At 38.8% G+C, this 17,107-nt stretch overlaps 1 protein-coding gene across 2 annotated transcripts in view; it reads left to right on the forward strand.

The window, feature by feature from the left end:
- The first annotated feature begins 15,949 nt into the window (after nt 1-15,949).
- etv4 (ETS variant transcription factor 4) overlaps nt 15,950-17,107 on the forward strand; it is a 41,628-nt gene continuing 40,470 nt past the window's right edge. The window contains exons 1-2 of one of the 2 annotated variants that reach the window (XM_017695901.2): nt 15,950-16,056; nt 16,604-16,711. In XM_017695901.2, the coding sequence (XP_017551390.1) occupies nt 16,655-16,711 (57 nt within the window). In that variant the 5' untranslated portion in view covers nt 15,950-16,056; nt 16,604-16,654. Of the gene's footprint in view, nt 16,057-16,518; nt 16,712-17,107 lie in introns of those variants that run through there. The other variant, XM_017695900.2, reaches the window with a different exon arrangement.

Genomic DNA, 17,107 nt, shown 5'->3' on the forward strand with positions numbered 1-17,107 from the left:
AGTGTGAACATTCCATCTTGTTGTTTTTCTCACCTCAATATTTCTGTACATACCGTCTTACAAACGTGATATATGAGACAGCTTCATAATAGAGCCTCCACTTAACCATGTTTGAATGTGAAATGGATCCTGCCTCAGGTATTCTCCCACATATTGTGATGCACTGCAAAAAAAAACATTCGACAAAGAGCTTAAGTAACAAGTGGCTAAATGCCCTCTTTTGAACCTCATATGATTGTGTAATGGCAACAGTAACTGGATAGCATGGGGAAAAAGTGCTTTCAAGACACTCAGCTCCACCCTAACAGATCCTTTTAGTTCCCTGCATAATCATGAGTACTCCTCGACAGCATTGAGAGATTGTCTCTCTAAAACAGTAATACCTGGTACAAAATAATAGCTTGTAAAAACTGAATCACATTTAAAGTATTAAGAGATCAGACAAGGTCAGGTACTACTTATATTACTTATGTCAGAGACCAGCTCTCATTTATTTCATTTCCAGTGTCAACAATTAAATATATTATCAGTTTTTCTCCAGTATTCGCTTTCATTATAGCTTCCATTCTTATCAGGAGCCTTGCTTTCCACACCTCCAGTTCGGTCTCACACATTGGTTGCATTTACTGCTTCTCACAATCCAAGTAACCCAAACACACTGCATGATACTGAGGTCTGGACTCTGGGGTGGTCAGTCCATTGTTCTGAGAACACCAGCACCTTCTTTATTTAATTTTTAAATTTTTTGTCTATTCACTTTTCTCAGTAAAGGCTTCTCAATAGCTACACATCCTTTCAGACTCAAAGTGGAAGGATGGACAGAAACACCTGTTGTCACGATTGGCCCCTCCCAGTCCTGTACATGTGTTCGTGTTGTCGTGTTGGTCCAGCCCCCTTGTTTCATGATTCCACCCCTGATTGTCTCCACCTGTTTCCCACCTGTCCCTCGTTTACCCTGTGTTTTTTTGTGTTCATTTAAGCCCTGTGCTTTGGCCTTGGATTTGCTGGTCTTTGTGGTTTGATTTGTTGGAGTTTGATGTACTGGTTGATGTACTGGTTGATGTACTGGTTGATGTACTGTTTGCATTGTTCTTCTGGTTTGTCTGTCATGTCTGCCCCGCAATCAATTTGTGTTGGCTCTATGACCCTGGATTGTCTTGACGATGATTTTGGATTTGCCCATAATAAACGCCGCTTATCTCCACATATGTGTCCGCCTCCTCGCTCCCAGTTACACCTGTGGATATTTTCGCCTCTGAGGCAGGAGTGGAGTTTGATTTTCTCCAAACCTAAAAGGTTTAAGAATATACATCTTGCACAGATGTTGGGGTTCCCATTTTCTCTACAACTTTTAATGATTCTAGTCTTGGAAACCCCAGATTTTCCCATGATCTTTCTTCTCTGTCCTCATGTATGTGCATGTTTTTTATCTGTTCTCCTCATAAATATCTCCTGAAAAATAATATATACTTTTTGACCAGAGATCACATAAACAAAGCTATTTTGACTGGCAATAAAATAAATGAATGGTGCTCTCTGACTATTGCACAGCACTGTTGATGAGTGAAAGCAAGTGAACGCAACAGGTGTTGTCTCGCTATAAATGATGTGCTATGGCTAAATGTGGAAGTCTGTATGTACTACTATAATTCAGGCTCATCACCACCTCTCAGAGATCAAAGAGAAATAGCATATGTGTTGTTCTTCATTGACTCAAGGATGAATTCACATCTGATACGTTACTTGGCCACAAATAAGTGACTGATGGAAGCAGAAACTGCATCTGTTTTATATTTTTCTTTTTTTCTGTGCTTTACTATTCGTGCATGGACAGAACTAACTTAAAGTCAAAGAGGTCCATTTGTGGCCTGTAAGCTCTCACATTTTCAACTGCATGTAATTAAATTAATAAAGAATTTTGTTTACCCTCTAATTTGTTGGCATATGTAGCATGTAGACTGGACCCCCCCCCCCCCCCCCCCCCCCCCCCGGTGCATTCTTTCTAAACTGTTCACAGACACTTGATTACTGGACATCATTTCCTCCTTGGTGGAGAACACATTTTCTGGGTCACTGAACCCTACTAAGGGAGTTATTTAGCAATTCAAGAAGGTCCCCTAAAGCTTGAGCACTCCTAACTCCAACCATCACAATGTAGCTCCACGACATTTAGGAAATGTTAAAAAAAAAAAACATTACATGTGCCACCAACTAGTGTGAGAGGTTGACCATCTAAGTAATGGAACTCTAGAGTTACTTCTTGTCCAGGGTAAGAAATTGAGAGACAGAGGAAGACTAAAGGACATGGAGAGAGAGAGAGACAGAGAGAGAGAGACAGAGAGAGAGAAAGAGAAATGCATTTCCGCTCACCTGCTTCGTTTTTGGCTCTGCTCATCTCAATTAGGGCAAAGAGGAAGGGAGGGATCCATTGCTCCATGTAACGAGATTCCCAGCTAATCAGTGACTTTCCTGCGTTATCTCAGCCATCAGGACACTGGGGAGGATGTGTAACTGAGACAAAGGCTGATGTCATGTTGTGATGGATAAAGTAAGGGTAAAGTGGGGTGGAAGAACAACAAGTTTTTGATCATGTCTATTGCTCCATGATATTGCCCCCAGATAAGGTACACAAGGCAATAGTCACTTCATAATGAAGGCAATATATTTCATAATGTGGACATGGGAAATAATGAGAAAAGAGGAGAAAGTTAGATCTGTATATGAAGTTGTGCATGTTGGAAGGTCATTTTGAAAATGAGTTTTTGAGTAGGTGAGAAAACATGATAGAGTGCACTCATCAAATGAGCTGAACCTGATGAGGCTCTCTCACTTACCCAGAGCCGAAGGTGTCCCTTACACTGGCCCACTGTGCAGTGTGAATGGAAAAATGATCTCATGCCTTCAAATACCACTGACTTCGTCCACTGACATTAGGCAGTGTTCTGACATCAGAGTGTGCCTTCACTCTCGAAATGGAGGACAGCATTTCTTTAGGCAGTGCACAACATCATACACAATATTGCATATAATAAGATGGAAGGTTTGGCATAGAAATAAAGAAAATATTCTTATAAGTTATGTGCAAAAGTTCAAACAGTCCTGGTTAAATTACATATTTTGTTGATTTTCTTAGTGAAAATAAGCTAACATGTCCCCTACAGGGAATATACTTAAATATGGCAATTTTATTCAAATGTTATTGCACAGTTTCTATTTCTTTACTAAGCTTAACATATTGGGGAAAAACTAAACTAAACTAAAATATACAATGTGCATAACTTTTGCACCACATGTAAAATTCAGCAAATAAACAGCAATTGTGCTTTAAAATGGCCAGAGGTGTGTTAGCATATGTTCAGTTATTTCCACTTAGAAAATAAACAAAAAACAAGTAATCCCAAACCTTTGGCATTCAAGTGTATATCTAAAAGCCTTTGTAAGCCTAAAGGCTAATTGTATGACAGTAGCTACAGGAGCATCACTCACTGACCCTCTAGTTACAAAGAAATAAAAAGAGGCAAAAAATCTGCATAATTGCATTGTTAAGATGTAAAAGAGTTCATTCATAGCGACCTCATCTAAAATGCACCATTCTAGACAAAGCTAGCTCAGCATTGTTCACAGTGGTGGTGATAAAAATAAGACATCTGAAGAGTTTCATGCATCTAAATGCTCCCTCACAGAAAGTTATTACATGAAGTTATAATAAAATTATATTTCCGTAAACATTGTACATAACATTGTAGACATTGTTAAAAAGCCTTTGTAAGCCATGGCTTCTATAGCCACCACTGTAAAGAAATCTGGGTCGGTTTCTCTACAGTGAAGCTTTTCACGTCAAACTACTTTGAGTGACTTTGTTTACATCTCACAGATTCATACAGACATTATAAAAAAATGGTGGAATTTTCCTTTAATGCTGCCATATGAGCCCCATGCACCCCACAATATTGTTAGCTATTTTACTTCCTTGAGAGACTGTACAACAAGGCAGTTTGCTTGCTCAAACAGCCTCTTTTGATTTGACTGTTCTTGTCATGTCACATTTTTTTTTTCATTTATATGCCCATTCAGCCTACAGTTGTTTAGCTCCGCCCCTTCACTCTAAAGTTATAAAGAATGTTTCAGCCAGGATTGTTATCTATGACAATGACAAAATACTATAAAGCCTCACCTTAAAGTGACAACTGAATTTTTCTCACTTTTTTGAAAACAAAAAGTGTGATGTAGCATGTAAACACTGTTAATGACTATCGGCCAATAATGTGTTATGGGAAAAATATATGGACATGTATTTTTGTATATTTGAAATACATGTCAAATACATTATAGTCACCAGCATCTAAAAGCCCTGTTTAGTCCTGATCAAGTACATTAGCTGGGTTTATTTGGCTGGTTTGGCACACAATGCATCAAGCCTTATAGCTGGCCAGCACATGTAAGGACTGACTGTAACTGAATGAGACACTTTTCCCCATTTGGCCCATTTAGACCATGGTGTGGACATGTCCTCAGAGTAGTGGTAACAAATCTGAAACTGTGGCAACAATTACAGTGCTTGATGAATAATAAGTAGCAGAACCTGCCACTCTGCTGTCGTAATGGTGACATTCCAGTGGTCTCTCTCAAAGGACACATTTCATTACTGTAGCTTGATTTAAGTGTAGAAGCATGTCAAGCCCTGGATGCATCTCATACATGTATGGCACTAAACCATCCTCTGAGTAGCCACAGAGCACAGGTCCCACATGCCTCTGTGATCACAAAGATCAGGCGTGTACATTCCAGCTGCTTCTCATCTTCACCCCCAGCCTTTTACAGGCCTGTTCACACACGTTCACTTCGCTGTGATTTACAGAGTTCAGAAAAAGTTGATGCCTGACCTTTACAAACACTACAGAAACTATTTGAATGACTTTAGTGGCTTATTTCTCAATTCCAGAGAGTTCAAAACACACTTCGGACTTTTAACAGACTTGGATTTTAGACTAAAATACTTTTGCTTTGTGTGACCCTTTATATTAATTATGATCATTAAAATACAAAATGCCCAACCATTCAATTTTGTCACTACCAAAACAATCATAACACTGCCGAAACTTTGCCAAATGTTTCGGTAGTGAGAATTTCAATTCATTTTGAGCAAAATTTGTAAACGCTAGCCAGTACCTAACTATAAAACAGAGCTTTGAACAGCTGTACAAACATAAATTCATAATATATCTATTAAATCACAAAAAGAGTTCTTAATTGCAGAAAACATGTTTCAGAAGTTAACATTACACACTGATTTTCAGACTTTGGAACACTTTTACTTCAAAATAATGGGGTCCGACTGTTCACCTTGTTGCCATGAGAGACAAGGATGAAGTCTCACTTCCTGCTCTAAAATGCAGGGGTGTGGCTAAAATAAGCCTCTGCCTATGGACTAAACCTCTGTGTTTTGCTACTGAGATGAAAGTGTGAGACATCATTGATTTCAAAAATGAAATTGAAGATAAATTTAAATCTTTCAGCTTCACTTTTTAGCCCCTCTCTGCTGAATAATTTCTGACATTAGCAATTAATTCTGGTGTCATCAGGTGTAAATGTAAAACATATTAGTATCAAGAGTTAATATGAATGTAAAACATGGGAAATATGGATCATAAAAATCGGAAAATCAGCTGCACACAGTTCATTCACACTCTCTGTAAAGAGGGTGTACATCTGTAGCCAAGCTGAATGTTATCAGGTAACACATATCCGGATGAATCCAAGCTAAACACAGAGGCCTATTTGTTTGGACTCTCAGTCGTTGCTGCCACGCAGCTTCAGAGGAAAATCTGTACTTTGTTTATAAAGCTAAGTTTATAGTGCTACAGACTAATCACAATCTGGAATCAGATGTGTTCAGGACTAATGCATTCAGAAAATGGAAGAAATACAGAGAAAAAGGAAATAAGGCATTTACGGCTGGACAAAAATGAAATATTCTGCACAGAAATGTTGGAATAGCATGCCTCTGCAACTACATACTAACAAACACTGAGCTATATATATATATATATAATATATATATATATATATATTTTTTTTTTTTTTACCTGCAAAAAATACATAAATTAATAAATAAAATAAAAAAAAAACACAGTACTGGATATTTGATTTTGTTGATTGTTGTTTTTGGACACTCAACACAGTTTGATACTCTCTCACCTCTGAAAGTACCATCCTATGAGACACCTTCAGTGAAACATGAAATATATCCTTAAATCCAGCTTTTTTAAAATCTAATAACAAATACAAATAAATGCATTTAAAAAACATATTTAACAAATGCAAAATTTTGCACAGATCTCAATATTATTGAATGTATTTGAGATTTCTTGGATTGTGAGAAGCAGAAAATGCAACCAACTTTTAAGACTAAACTTTGGAAATGTAGAAAAATATCCCTGCAGATTTCTTTGTTTACTGAAATGGAGACACAAATGGCCTTTAAGTCTAAATCCAAAGTGGCAAATGTTTGGCTGCTGAACAAACATGATCTAAATTATCCCCTGAATATGCTGCTGTTTTGACAAATAAACAACTTAGGATCCAGCGTATTTCTATTAGCAGACCTAAGACCCTTTCATTGGTTCTACTGTTGTGCTACTATTCCTCTGATTTAATGCAAAATCTAATTTGACAGTCCATCTAGAAATTGGCTATGTCACTGGTTTTCCCCATGTTTTTGCCATGGCCAAATGAATACAAGTGGATTATTATAATGGACATACATGTGATTTTGCTTTGTCCTTGAATTAGCATGGACATGAACTGGAAAAGGGCTATAAATGTAAATGTCAGTGAGTCGGCGGAACAAACAATTGAGCATTTAAACAAAACTGCCACTGTCAGGGACACTAACAACACTCCTCTGTGTGCCCCCCAGTGCTGCAATCCCCCTCGATTTAGAACACAAAAAAAGTTCAGCTCCTTCCATGATGTGTTGTTGGCAGCCAGAGAAAAGCTGGAATGGAGATTTCAGAAGGAAAGGACATTGTTTTCTGATGTATAGATTCAGCTGGGGCGAGTGCAGCTGTGTGGGCATTAGAAGGATCTCGCTGAAGGGCAGGACCGTAAAGCAGGAGTCCATTGTGCCAATCTGATTGATCTCCCATGCCACAGAGCTTACGGAGAGACCCTGACTTTAACAGGGAGAAGGCCTGCTGACAAACAAGCAAGCCACTGTCTGGGGCAGGAGACTTGGGGCTGCAGGTGCTTGGGGCACGCTTGGACAGAGCCGTGGATGGCTTCTCAGATGCCAGCCCAGACATTTCCTGCCCAGTGCTACACAGACGGGCATCCAGGCAACGGCCAAACACCCAGCAGGAATGAGTAACGGGCAAACAGCGATATCAAAGTGCATATAAACACCCGTCAGACTAACAAAAACCTACGTATGCAGAGGCACGTTTAAAAACACATGCAGACAAAGAGCACACAGGAAAAGGCATAGAAACACTTCAACAATAGACAAAAAGCTACACACTCAGGCAGACCCATACATAGAGTGCTGTGCAAAAGTCAGAGACCACTTCACATTCACTTCATATCTAGTTAAAACAGCCATTAAGTACAAGCTCTTCTTTTATTGTTATTTTATTCTCTTATTTTATTAAGAGATATTTCTGACCTGACCACATATAAGATCATCTACATGCAGAAAGAAAGAGAAAGACAAAGGATATTTTCCAAAACTGGAGTTAAAAAATTATTAATCAGCCATCCAAAATTTACTAATCAAAGCTAGTTTTAAGACACGCTTGCTTCTGATTTGAAAAAATCCACAGGTGTTTCTGTTTGTCCTTCTGCTGTGAGAAAGCAACTCAGCACTGTAAGCCTGAAAGGATGTGTAGCTGTAATGAAGCTGTTACTGTTAATCATTCAGTAATCAGAGGCATCGGGACAGATTTTGAGTTTTTTGAAACACCTAATATATCACACACACAGGCTCAAAATGAAGGCTCAGTGTTTATGTCTCAAATCCAAAATCAATATTATACTGATGAAGATATGATGAAAATAGTAGATAATTCACTCACATCCTCATAAGACACATCCTTCACCAAGTTTTGACTGAGTTCTCTTTGAATACTCTTTCAACTCACTCACAATCCTCAGATTCATCCATTTGGGGAAGTAGACTTCAGCACAACCTACATTATAAAGTGTTCTTCCATGTTTCATGCAATTGCACTTTCCCACCAGAGAGGGCCAAATCCCCAAATCTTACATAGTGTTGCTTTAAACCTATTGTGGCATCCACATAAAATAGGACAAAGAAAAGGCCATGACTCTGCTGTGTGAAGTGCTTTTTTATCAAATACATAACAGCTGATCTGGGGCAGGAAGTCACCTATAGCCATAAGCTTTCACCTCATGGCGACCCTCCCTTCACACACAAACAAACCTCAGACAAAAAATAACACAAATAACACATAGCACATCTTTTAACTCCCAAATAACAACAGAAATGTCAATAAGTCCCTTTTCAGGAGGTTACTTGCCTCCCATGAGCCTCCTCACATGGCCCTTCACATGACCATACATCTTTAGCTTCTCAGAGGCAGCACAGCCAGTAGCAGGATGCTACAATATGTTTCTGCTTTTTCCTCATGCTGAAAAAAGATAAACTTGTATTTAAGAGTTGCTTTGATTGGAAATTTCATAAATGAAGAGTGGTCTCTGACTGTTGCACAGGATTGTATATTCCCCCAATGACAACCACAGACAAACAGGCACAGCCGCAGTTGTTAAACAGAAGTCTGCATCTCATCTGGTCGTGTGTTCCCCAGTGCCGGGCATTCCATGGATTGAAGCTTGTGAAAAATCATTTCATGTGGGCTGGTGTAGAGCAACAGGCAACTGCAATGTGACGCACGAGCCATGTGCCAGAGGGTGTAAATCTGACATTGTCTGCCGCTGCACCACACAACAGCTTACCAGCCACAGACAGCCACAGCACTCCACTAGCTGTGCACTTGACTGTTGGCACTATTTAGCACTGCTGTTTTCATAGCAACATGTAGGCTTGTAAAAAAGATGAAATAAGTTGTAATAAAATGATTGGCTCACCATTTATGGAAAGATAAGCTGTCCATTGGCAAGCGCCAGAATGAATGCCAGGTGTTTGAGATATTTTTGAATGACAAGGCAGAATAAAAGGCAATGTAGAATGATCAAAAATCAAGGATCTATACATTTTTCATCATATAAGAGATATGTCTTCACTAATATAATAAGAAATACAGTCTCTGCTGTATAGATATTGTCATATGTTAAGATAACCCAATACAGTAAAGCTGTACATCTCAGATAAAAAACAGGATTTATTTTAGTGTTAGAAAACATTACATGGAATTGTATTCATGACTAAATTCATGTGCAAAAAAAAAAAACAGCTCCAACATGGGGTTTGTAGGCACGTCTTCAAAAAAAAGAAGCATAAATGAAAAATAATTAATCCAAGCTTTTTAAAGCAAGTGACAAATGTAACCATTAAATGGCAACCCATAAACATTTTAAACACTGCTTGTGTTTATATACAAAGTATGGCTCTTACCTACTGAGTGAAATGAGTGAGAACAACTAAACAGAGGTGCAAGTGAGTAGATATTAACGCCGCTACAGATCAAACCTTAACGACTGCTTGAATCCTGAGAGGAGAAGTAGCCACTGAGACTTGTGATTTCTCCATGAGGTGGAAATTAGCTTCCTTTTCAGCAGTTCTTCAAATTCAAATGTTCCATTCTACCTTAAATGGAGCAGAAATAATATGTAACTGCTGCTCAGTCTAAGGTGGAATGGAAATGAAATATAACTGATTCACAGTGTCTATCATCTCATGACCTCCATATAAAGAACATTACATAAACATACACATCCTCCATACACTCCTAATCTTTATTTGAATACTTGTATAGTATTTTTACTCTGGGGACCGTTTTTATCCAAACCTTAACAGTTTGTGAAGTTCAGAATTTTTTTATGAGAGCTCTTCTTATTAACACTGTGCCAACCGACCCTGTTGCCCTTACATTCTGAAAGCCAGGTTCTGAAAACTTTACACTGTAACTTCTTCTTTCACTGAACATTTACTTTCAAATCCTTGTGCGTTTCATAGAAAAGTCTAAACGCTCATTTCTAGCCTTCACTGAAACACAACAGGCTTTGTAGGAGACTGTGCTCAGGTGAAACTCATTCCAGGGCTGTGACAACTGAAGGAAATCAGAGTAGACATGGGCAGGCGCCTGGACCGGCGCAGTGCAGGATACGAAGCAGTCAAGGCCAAATTTGGCAACCTGGCATAAAAAGGATGTCAGATAAGTCTGCAGCCAAACGTTCTGCAAGACTTATTTTTAGTCTCTGTATTTAACTGAGGTCCAAAAGGAAAGGTTTGTCCTCCACCTTAGTGGACACGGCTGGCTCCTAGATTCTCACGATGCCTGTTTGTACTGGGAATCTCTTTTCAGGACAACATGGCCAAGCAGAACCAGCCGCCCTGTGGATTGTAAACATCCCAGATTGCTACACACTATACTTCCTGTTTGCCTGAAATGCCGCTATCCCCGTAAACCATCAACACAGACTTCTTGTATCCTACTTCTATTTAAAGGGCCCATATCCTACATTTTTCTTGTATTTGTCCTTGCTTTTTCCCCTATATCTTTTGTGTGGTTTTATGTACCAAAAAAAACCTTTTAGTAACAACGTCAATTTTCCAACATTTTTTGTATCTCACAATTAAACAGGCTGGTTTTGTTACTGTGGCTTGACACATGTAAATGATCTCTGTTGTTATTGGATGCTCTGTGTTTATAAAGTCCAAGCTGAAACACTTTTGATTACTTCAGGGTGAATGGGCGGAGCTTAATTGCTGTGGACTTAATAATCATACATACATATAATCTTACTAGACTGAGGAGTGTACGGTACATTTTGAAACGTTAACAGTGTTAGCATTCTCTTTAATTTAGAAAAAATACAATTTTCCATGATATGGGCCTTTTAAACCATCTCTCAGCAGTGCAGTGTGTGATGCAGTTGAAGTTATAGACAGATTAACACAAAATTAGTTCACAGTGGGCAAAACTTGCAATTGGGGACAACACACAAACTAATGTGGGTTCAAATGTAACATGGAAATTTTATGCAGTTAAACAGGTTCAAGTAAAATGTGCTTCTAGTCATCCACTCATTCTCCCCATAGCAGTCTCGTCTACAACTTTTGACAGCAATCAGACATTTATTTGAGATTCTTCCCTGTGTCTCTTTTTGTACCATAAAAAGGACTTTTTTCAAATACCGAATTGTGTGTCTAAGTCACAGACCTTACACCTGCGTCATTTTACTCAGCGTCTTGGTGGCTATAATATAGCACCATTTTAGAGCATGTAAATCATTCTCAGACAGCGCTTGCCAGGTTTAAGTGCAGCTTCTACACAGCAAGGTTTCTTGAAGTAAACAATGAGAGAAGTTCATATATTATTATTCATGTATTATTACATCTCTTATATAAATTTGGTCAATGTATTCATATTTTTATGCACAGATACATTAAAGACATACCACAGATGTCAGGTAAACATAATATATTTTAATTTCTGTTCTACTTTGTGATCAAAAATTCACTTGTCATGATTGACACAGTCCCTTTTCACTAATCATAGTTTTTCTGATGAATATATTTTCACATGTGTTTAAGCCAGAAAGCTTGCCTGGTTCAAACAATATAGAATTGTATTAAATCAATTAATTCTGTTTTAATTCATTTACTAGACTTTATTGCTAATCCCACTTACAGGGTCACTTGTAATGTTTGTTCTCACTACACTTTGGGCTGTAGTGTTTGTAGATGGTAGGTGCCATAAACAAACTTTAGCCTTTCATTGGTAACAGAGATGTGCAGATTGCAAGTATAAAATTAAGTATTAATCTCACTCAAACACTTTTAAAGAGATTTAGTTAAAACCAAAATGTTCTTCTCTGCATAAAAACAGCAGCCAGTAAACAACAGAAAGCCGCTAAAGAACAAAATGTGTTTATTTAACACTAAAGAATCCATCAGCAGTGGAAAATGAATCATCATGCAAGGATGTTAGCATTAGAACTATGGATATCTTATTCACCTTTATATCATTTTCATCACTTTGATGATAAAAATGATATAAAATTTCTGTTAAGCAGGATGTAATACACTTAGACAAAGTGATTATCTGGCAGCAAAAGCAGTGAACATACGTTTCATGCCTTGCACAAATGGCTGAACCATGGGAGATAATGGGAATCTCAATGGGGGGTCAAAGTGCAGTGTGCTTCCCCACTGCTGGGCCGTGACTTACTGCTTTAACCATTAAACCTTTAAAATCTTATGGCATGAGTTTCAACATCCCTTTCTTTGTCAGCAAGTTTAAACAGAAATCTACAGCTGAGTTGAAAAGATAATATGGTGGACCTACTGTTTGAGGTCATCTCAGTGCTCTTCACAAACAAACAAATAAGTCAACAATGGCTGTAGACCTTTTCACATGGGTTTTGCTACTGAAATGCACATTGTTGTTTGTTTTTTGTTTTAAATACAGTAGGTGGGCAGGGCATTTAGACATTTGTTATAAATCAGTTTGATCAACTGCATGAACTGAACTCTACAACCGCTTATCAGTTACTTTCAGCCTCATCAGTAAAAGAAAGGCTTGATTTAATTGATTTGATTAACGTCTGTGTTAGTACAGGTGTTAGCTAGAGATGGAGCAGACCACCAGTATTGAAGTGATAGCCCACTCACTTCTCCTAAGAAAGGACATTTCTCCCTAACAAGACTATATCATAGCCTAGTAAATACAAAGAAACAGCTAGAAAGGGTATCAATCAGAATCAGAATCCTTTATTGATCCCAGAAGGATATATATATATATATATATATATATATATATATATATATATATATATATATATATATATATATATATATATATTATCTACAGTATGTGCCTAAAGTAGTCTAATGAAGTAGAGTGTATATGCAACACTCTGCAGGGGATAACAGGGGAAATGTTTCCTTTGCTTCCTTAATGGGGCTGTTATTAAATCTAGAGTTGTTATTTGTCATGTTATGCAGTATTTTATTGTATTGCTTAGCTGCAATGGTTTAACAGAATTCACGATTATATACCATTTCCATAATTTCAAACATCAGTGTTCTCTACTACAAAACTCAATGTGCATTTTGCAATAGCTCATACAACTATTACTCTGTAGTGTCATCCAATCCTGACTGTGAGCTTAGCCACTGTTTTATAGGCTAATGCCCAATCCTGGTCCTGGAGGTTTACCACCCTGCAGGGTTGAGCTCCAAACCTAAGCGAAAACACCTGATTCAAATAATGAAGGCCTTCAGAGGCATCTGAATATTAAAGCCAGGTATGTAGGATTTGGACAGGGTGGTAGATCTCAAGGACCAGGACTGAGCACCCCAGGGCTGATGAATACAAACAAGCTAGAATTAGGGTACCAACAAAATTGTAAAGAAAGCAGTGATTCTGTTTTTATTCACCACAAAATGGCTGCCAGTGAGAAGTTTTCTCCACAGCTATACAGCTACAAGATGTTCAGCTTCCTAGCAGTAACATCAGCAATTTGCCTTCCTTCTGTATTTACTTGCAAACAAAACAACAAAAAAATCAAAAGACCCCCCCACGCCCCCCAGAAAAAATCCATTCCAAATCAGCTTTAGTTTTCAAAACTTTCTACCTTCAAGACACATTATCAGAAGGGGGGGCTCTCCTCTGCATTTAAAAATTGAAGGTTCTTCAAGGACTCTTTAGTAAAAGAGAAATATTTCATGCTTTAAAAAGTTCTATATAGAACCATATACAATTTCCAAAAAGATGTGATGCTGCAAAAAAAGAATAAAAACAAAATGCAATGATGTGCAAATCATTTAAACCTTATATTTATTTGAAAATAGTATAAAGGCAACAGATAAAATGTTGAGACTGAGAAATTGAAATGCTTTTGGAAAAATATTTGCCAATTTTGAATTTGATGCCTGCAACATGTTTCAAAAAAGTTGGGAAAAGGTCATGTTGACCATTGTGTTGCATTGCCTCTACTTTTAACACTACTCTGTAAGTGTTTGGGAACTGAGGAGGCCGACAGCTTGGGTTTTGAAAAGGGAATACTTTCCCATTTTTGTTTGATGTAGGATTTCTGAACAGTTTCTTCTTGGCTGTCTTTTGCTGCCAAGCTTTTGAACTGTGCACTGATAACAAGCTAGATGATCCCTCTCCTCTTGAGTCCAAAAGATGCAGTGTCCATCTTTTTTTTTTTTAATTCAAATTTTAATTTGTTGGATCACAGGACACTTTTCCACTTCTCCTCATTCCATCTTAAATAAGCTCAGGCCAGAGAAAGAGGGGGCTTTACAGTAGGCTGGATCCTGTTTATATATGGTTTCTTCTTTGCTGTGTTGCTGAGCCATTGCAGTGATTTCTACCACAGAATCGTGTCTGTTTTTAATGCAATGCTGTCTGAGGGCCAAAACTGTATTTTGGCCTTGTCCCTTACATACAGAACTTTTTCCAGATTCTCTGGATATTTGCATGAAATTATGTACCGTTGATGATGAAATCCTCATCTTTACTTCTGAAAGACTCAGCTTGTCTGAGATGCTCATTTTATACCTCATCATGTTACTGACCTGTTACCATTAAACCTAATTAGTTGTGAGTTGTTCCACCAGATGTTGTTTTATATTATTACACAACTTTAACAGTCTTTTGTTGCCCCTGTCCCAACCTTTTTGAAACATGTTGCTGGCATCAAATTCAAAATAGGCCTATATTTTTCAAAAAACAATACAATTTTCTCAGTTTCTGTGTTTGGTGTGTTGTCTTTATACTGTTTTCAATTAAAAACTGGGGGGGGGGGTGATTTGCACATCATTACATTCTGTTTTGTTTTTTTTTTTACATTTTGCACAGCGTCCGACTTTTTTTGGAAACAGGCTTGTACAACACATTCTCAACTAATCTGAAGGACCATTTCACCATGCCAAAAAACAATTTAGCTTAAGCATAGAGCTTATGGTTCTTAACAGAATCATTGCTTTTATTAAAGAACCCTGGAAGAACCATCTTTTTAAAGAGTGTCTTCTTTAAAACAGAAAATCTCTCTCTGGTTAATACCATGGCGGTGCTGTAGGTTTTCAACAGATGTAGCCGTGGCTCAATGTGTTATTTTGACCTGAGTGGTGACCACCTTTTCCCCTTTGAGCTGTAAGCCAACTAGCCTACTTTCAGTGTCGCCACAGGCTGACAGACCGAGTTCGACAAAATGTCCGAGCACAAGGCGCAGATTTAAAATGGCAAGCCTAGGAAAAGCAACACGTCAATCAACAACGGTTTGGACTTTGATTTTCCTCTCGCTCTCTGTCTCTCTAGGCCACTAGAAAACGTTCTGGTCCTGCATCTAAACCCAGCGTGGAAATACATCAGGCCGTATTGTTGCTTTAAGCCATTTGACAGCAAATGTAACCCGTTTAAATTCCCTAATGCGGTGCAGCTCAGCTTCGCTGGGGAGGGACCTCGTGATGTTTTTTCTTCAAGCTGTGTCTGTTGTTAATAGAGCGTGTGCTGAAAACAACTCGCTACATTCATGCCAGGGCAAGTTTTTTTATGAATGGAGTTTTTCTCTCTGTCTCTCTCCTCCCTCAACTTTCTCTTTCCTTTTTGTGAATGAAAAACAACTGGAAAACCGAGGCGGGGAAACTCTCGGGGGCCGCGGCGGGGATTGGTCGCTTAGGCGGAGGCTCCGCCCCTTGTTGCTATGGCTTGGTACAGTCTGGATTCTGATTGGTGCAAAGGAGGGGCCGAGATTTCATTCATAAGTAAGACCATTCATCTGGACAAAGAGAGAGAAATCTGAGCTCCTGAAAGAGGAAGTCCACCAATCACGAACCTCCTGTGACTGGAGCGAACAGACGACAGCGAGAGAAACAACTCTTACCGAAATCAACAGTAAAGTTTGGTGGGGAAAAAAAGGATTTTTTTTTTTTGGATCCCTAATTTGTTTACTTCTGCCGTCTGGGCTCATGAGCAAAGTCACGTTAAAGCAAGCTGGGTTTTGACCACATCTGTGCACGTTTAGGGGCTTTTACATTTGCAAATGAAATATAAACACGTTGGGGAACGGAACGTGATATTGTCGCCTTCTAGTTGCACTTCGTTTCCTTTTAGTGTGTCTCGGTGGGGAAAAAGCAGAGAACATAGTTACGTTTGCATCCAGTGTTGCTCTAATTACTGTTTTCTAAAAGCCACAGACAATAGCGTGTGGCCACGTATAGAAAAAGAGTGTTCGTGTCCTGTTTGAGCTTTGATTTGGGGTTTGGGGAAGGGTGTGTGTGTGTGTGTGTGTGTGTGTGTGTGTGTGTGTGTGTGTGTGTGTGTGTGTGTGTGTGTGTGTGTGCAGTAGGCCAGTGTGCGTTTTTAGTGAATGGAGCTCATTACGTATGCAGCTTTCTCGCCGCTCCATTCACAACTCCTGCTGCCTCTGCTCCTCTTCCTTCTCCCTGCAGACTGCGTGGATCTCACTCAGCACAGCCCAAATGACCACAAACGGTTAACGCATGGATTATAAGATGGATGGATATCTGGACCAGCAAGTGCCTTATACTTTAGCTACTGTAAGTATTCCGTTGCTCCGTTGGTGGATCCCGACCGCTTTTGTTTGAGGGCTATTTTTCGCTGTTTTGCTCTCGATCGTCGCTGCCTGTGATTTGTTTCGAGCGCGGCTGCGATGAAAACTGAGCTTGACTTTGAACCAACATAAGTGATACGAGTCAGTAGCACTTATTCATGATATTATGGTCAGACGCGTCCTTTATCTGTGTCTGAGTTGTGTAGTTATAGCCTGGCAGTTACAGGGTAGTTATATTATTCGGAGAAACTTCATGTTTATGCTGCAACATTTCAGACCGTACGCGTAGAAAACCTGGAAAGCCTGGAAAACTATGATCGACCGTTTTCAGTGTGATTCAAGGAGTTCAGCACTTTAGGGATGTCAAGTTAAAAGAATGGGT

The sequence above is a fragment of the Pygocentrus nattereri genome, chromosome 13 (assembly GCF_015220715.1).
Source record: "Pygocentrus nattereri isolate fPygNat1 chromosome 13, fPygNat1.pri, whole genome shotgun sequence".
NCBI lineage: Eukaryota > Metazoa > Chordata > Actinopteri > Characiformes > Serrasalmidae > Pygocentrus > Pygocentrus nattereri.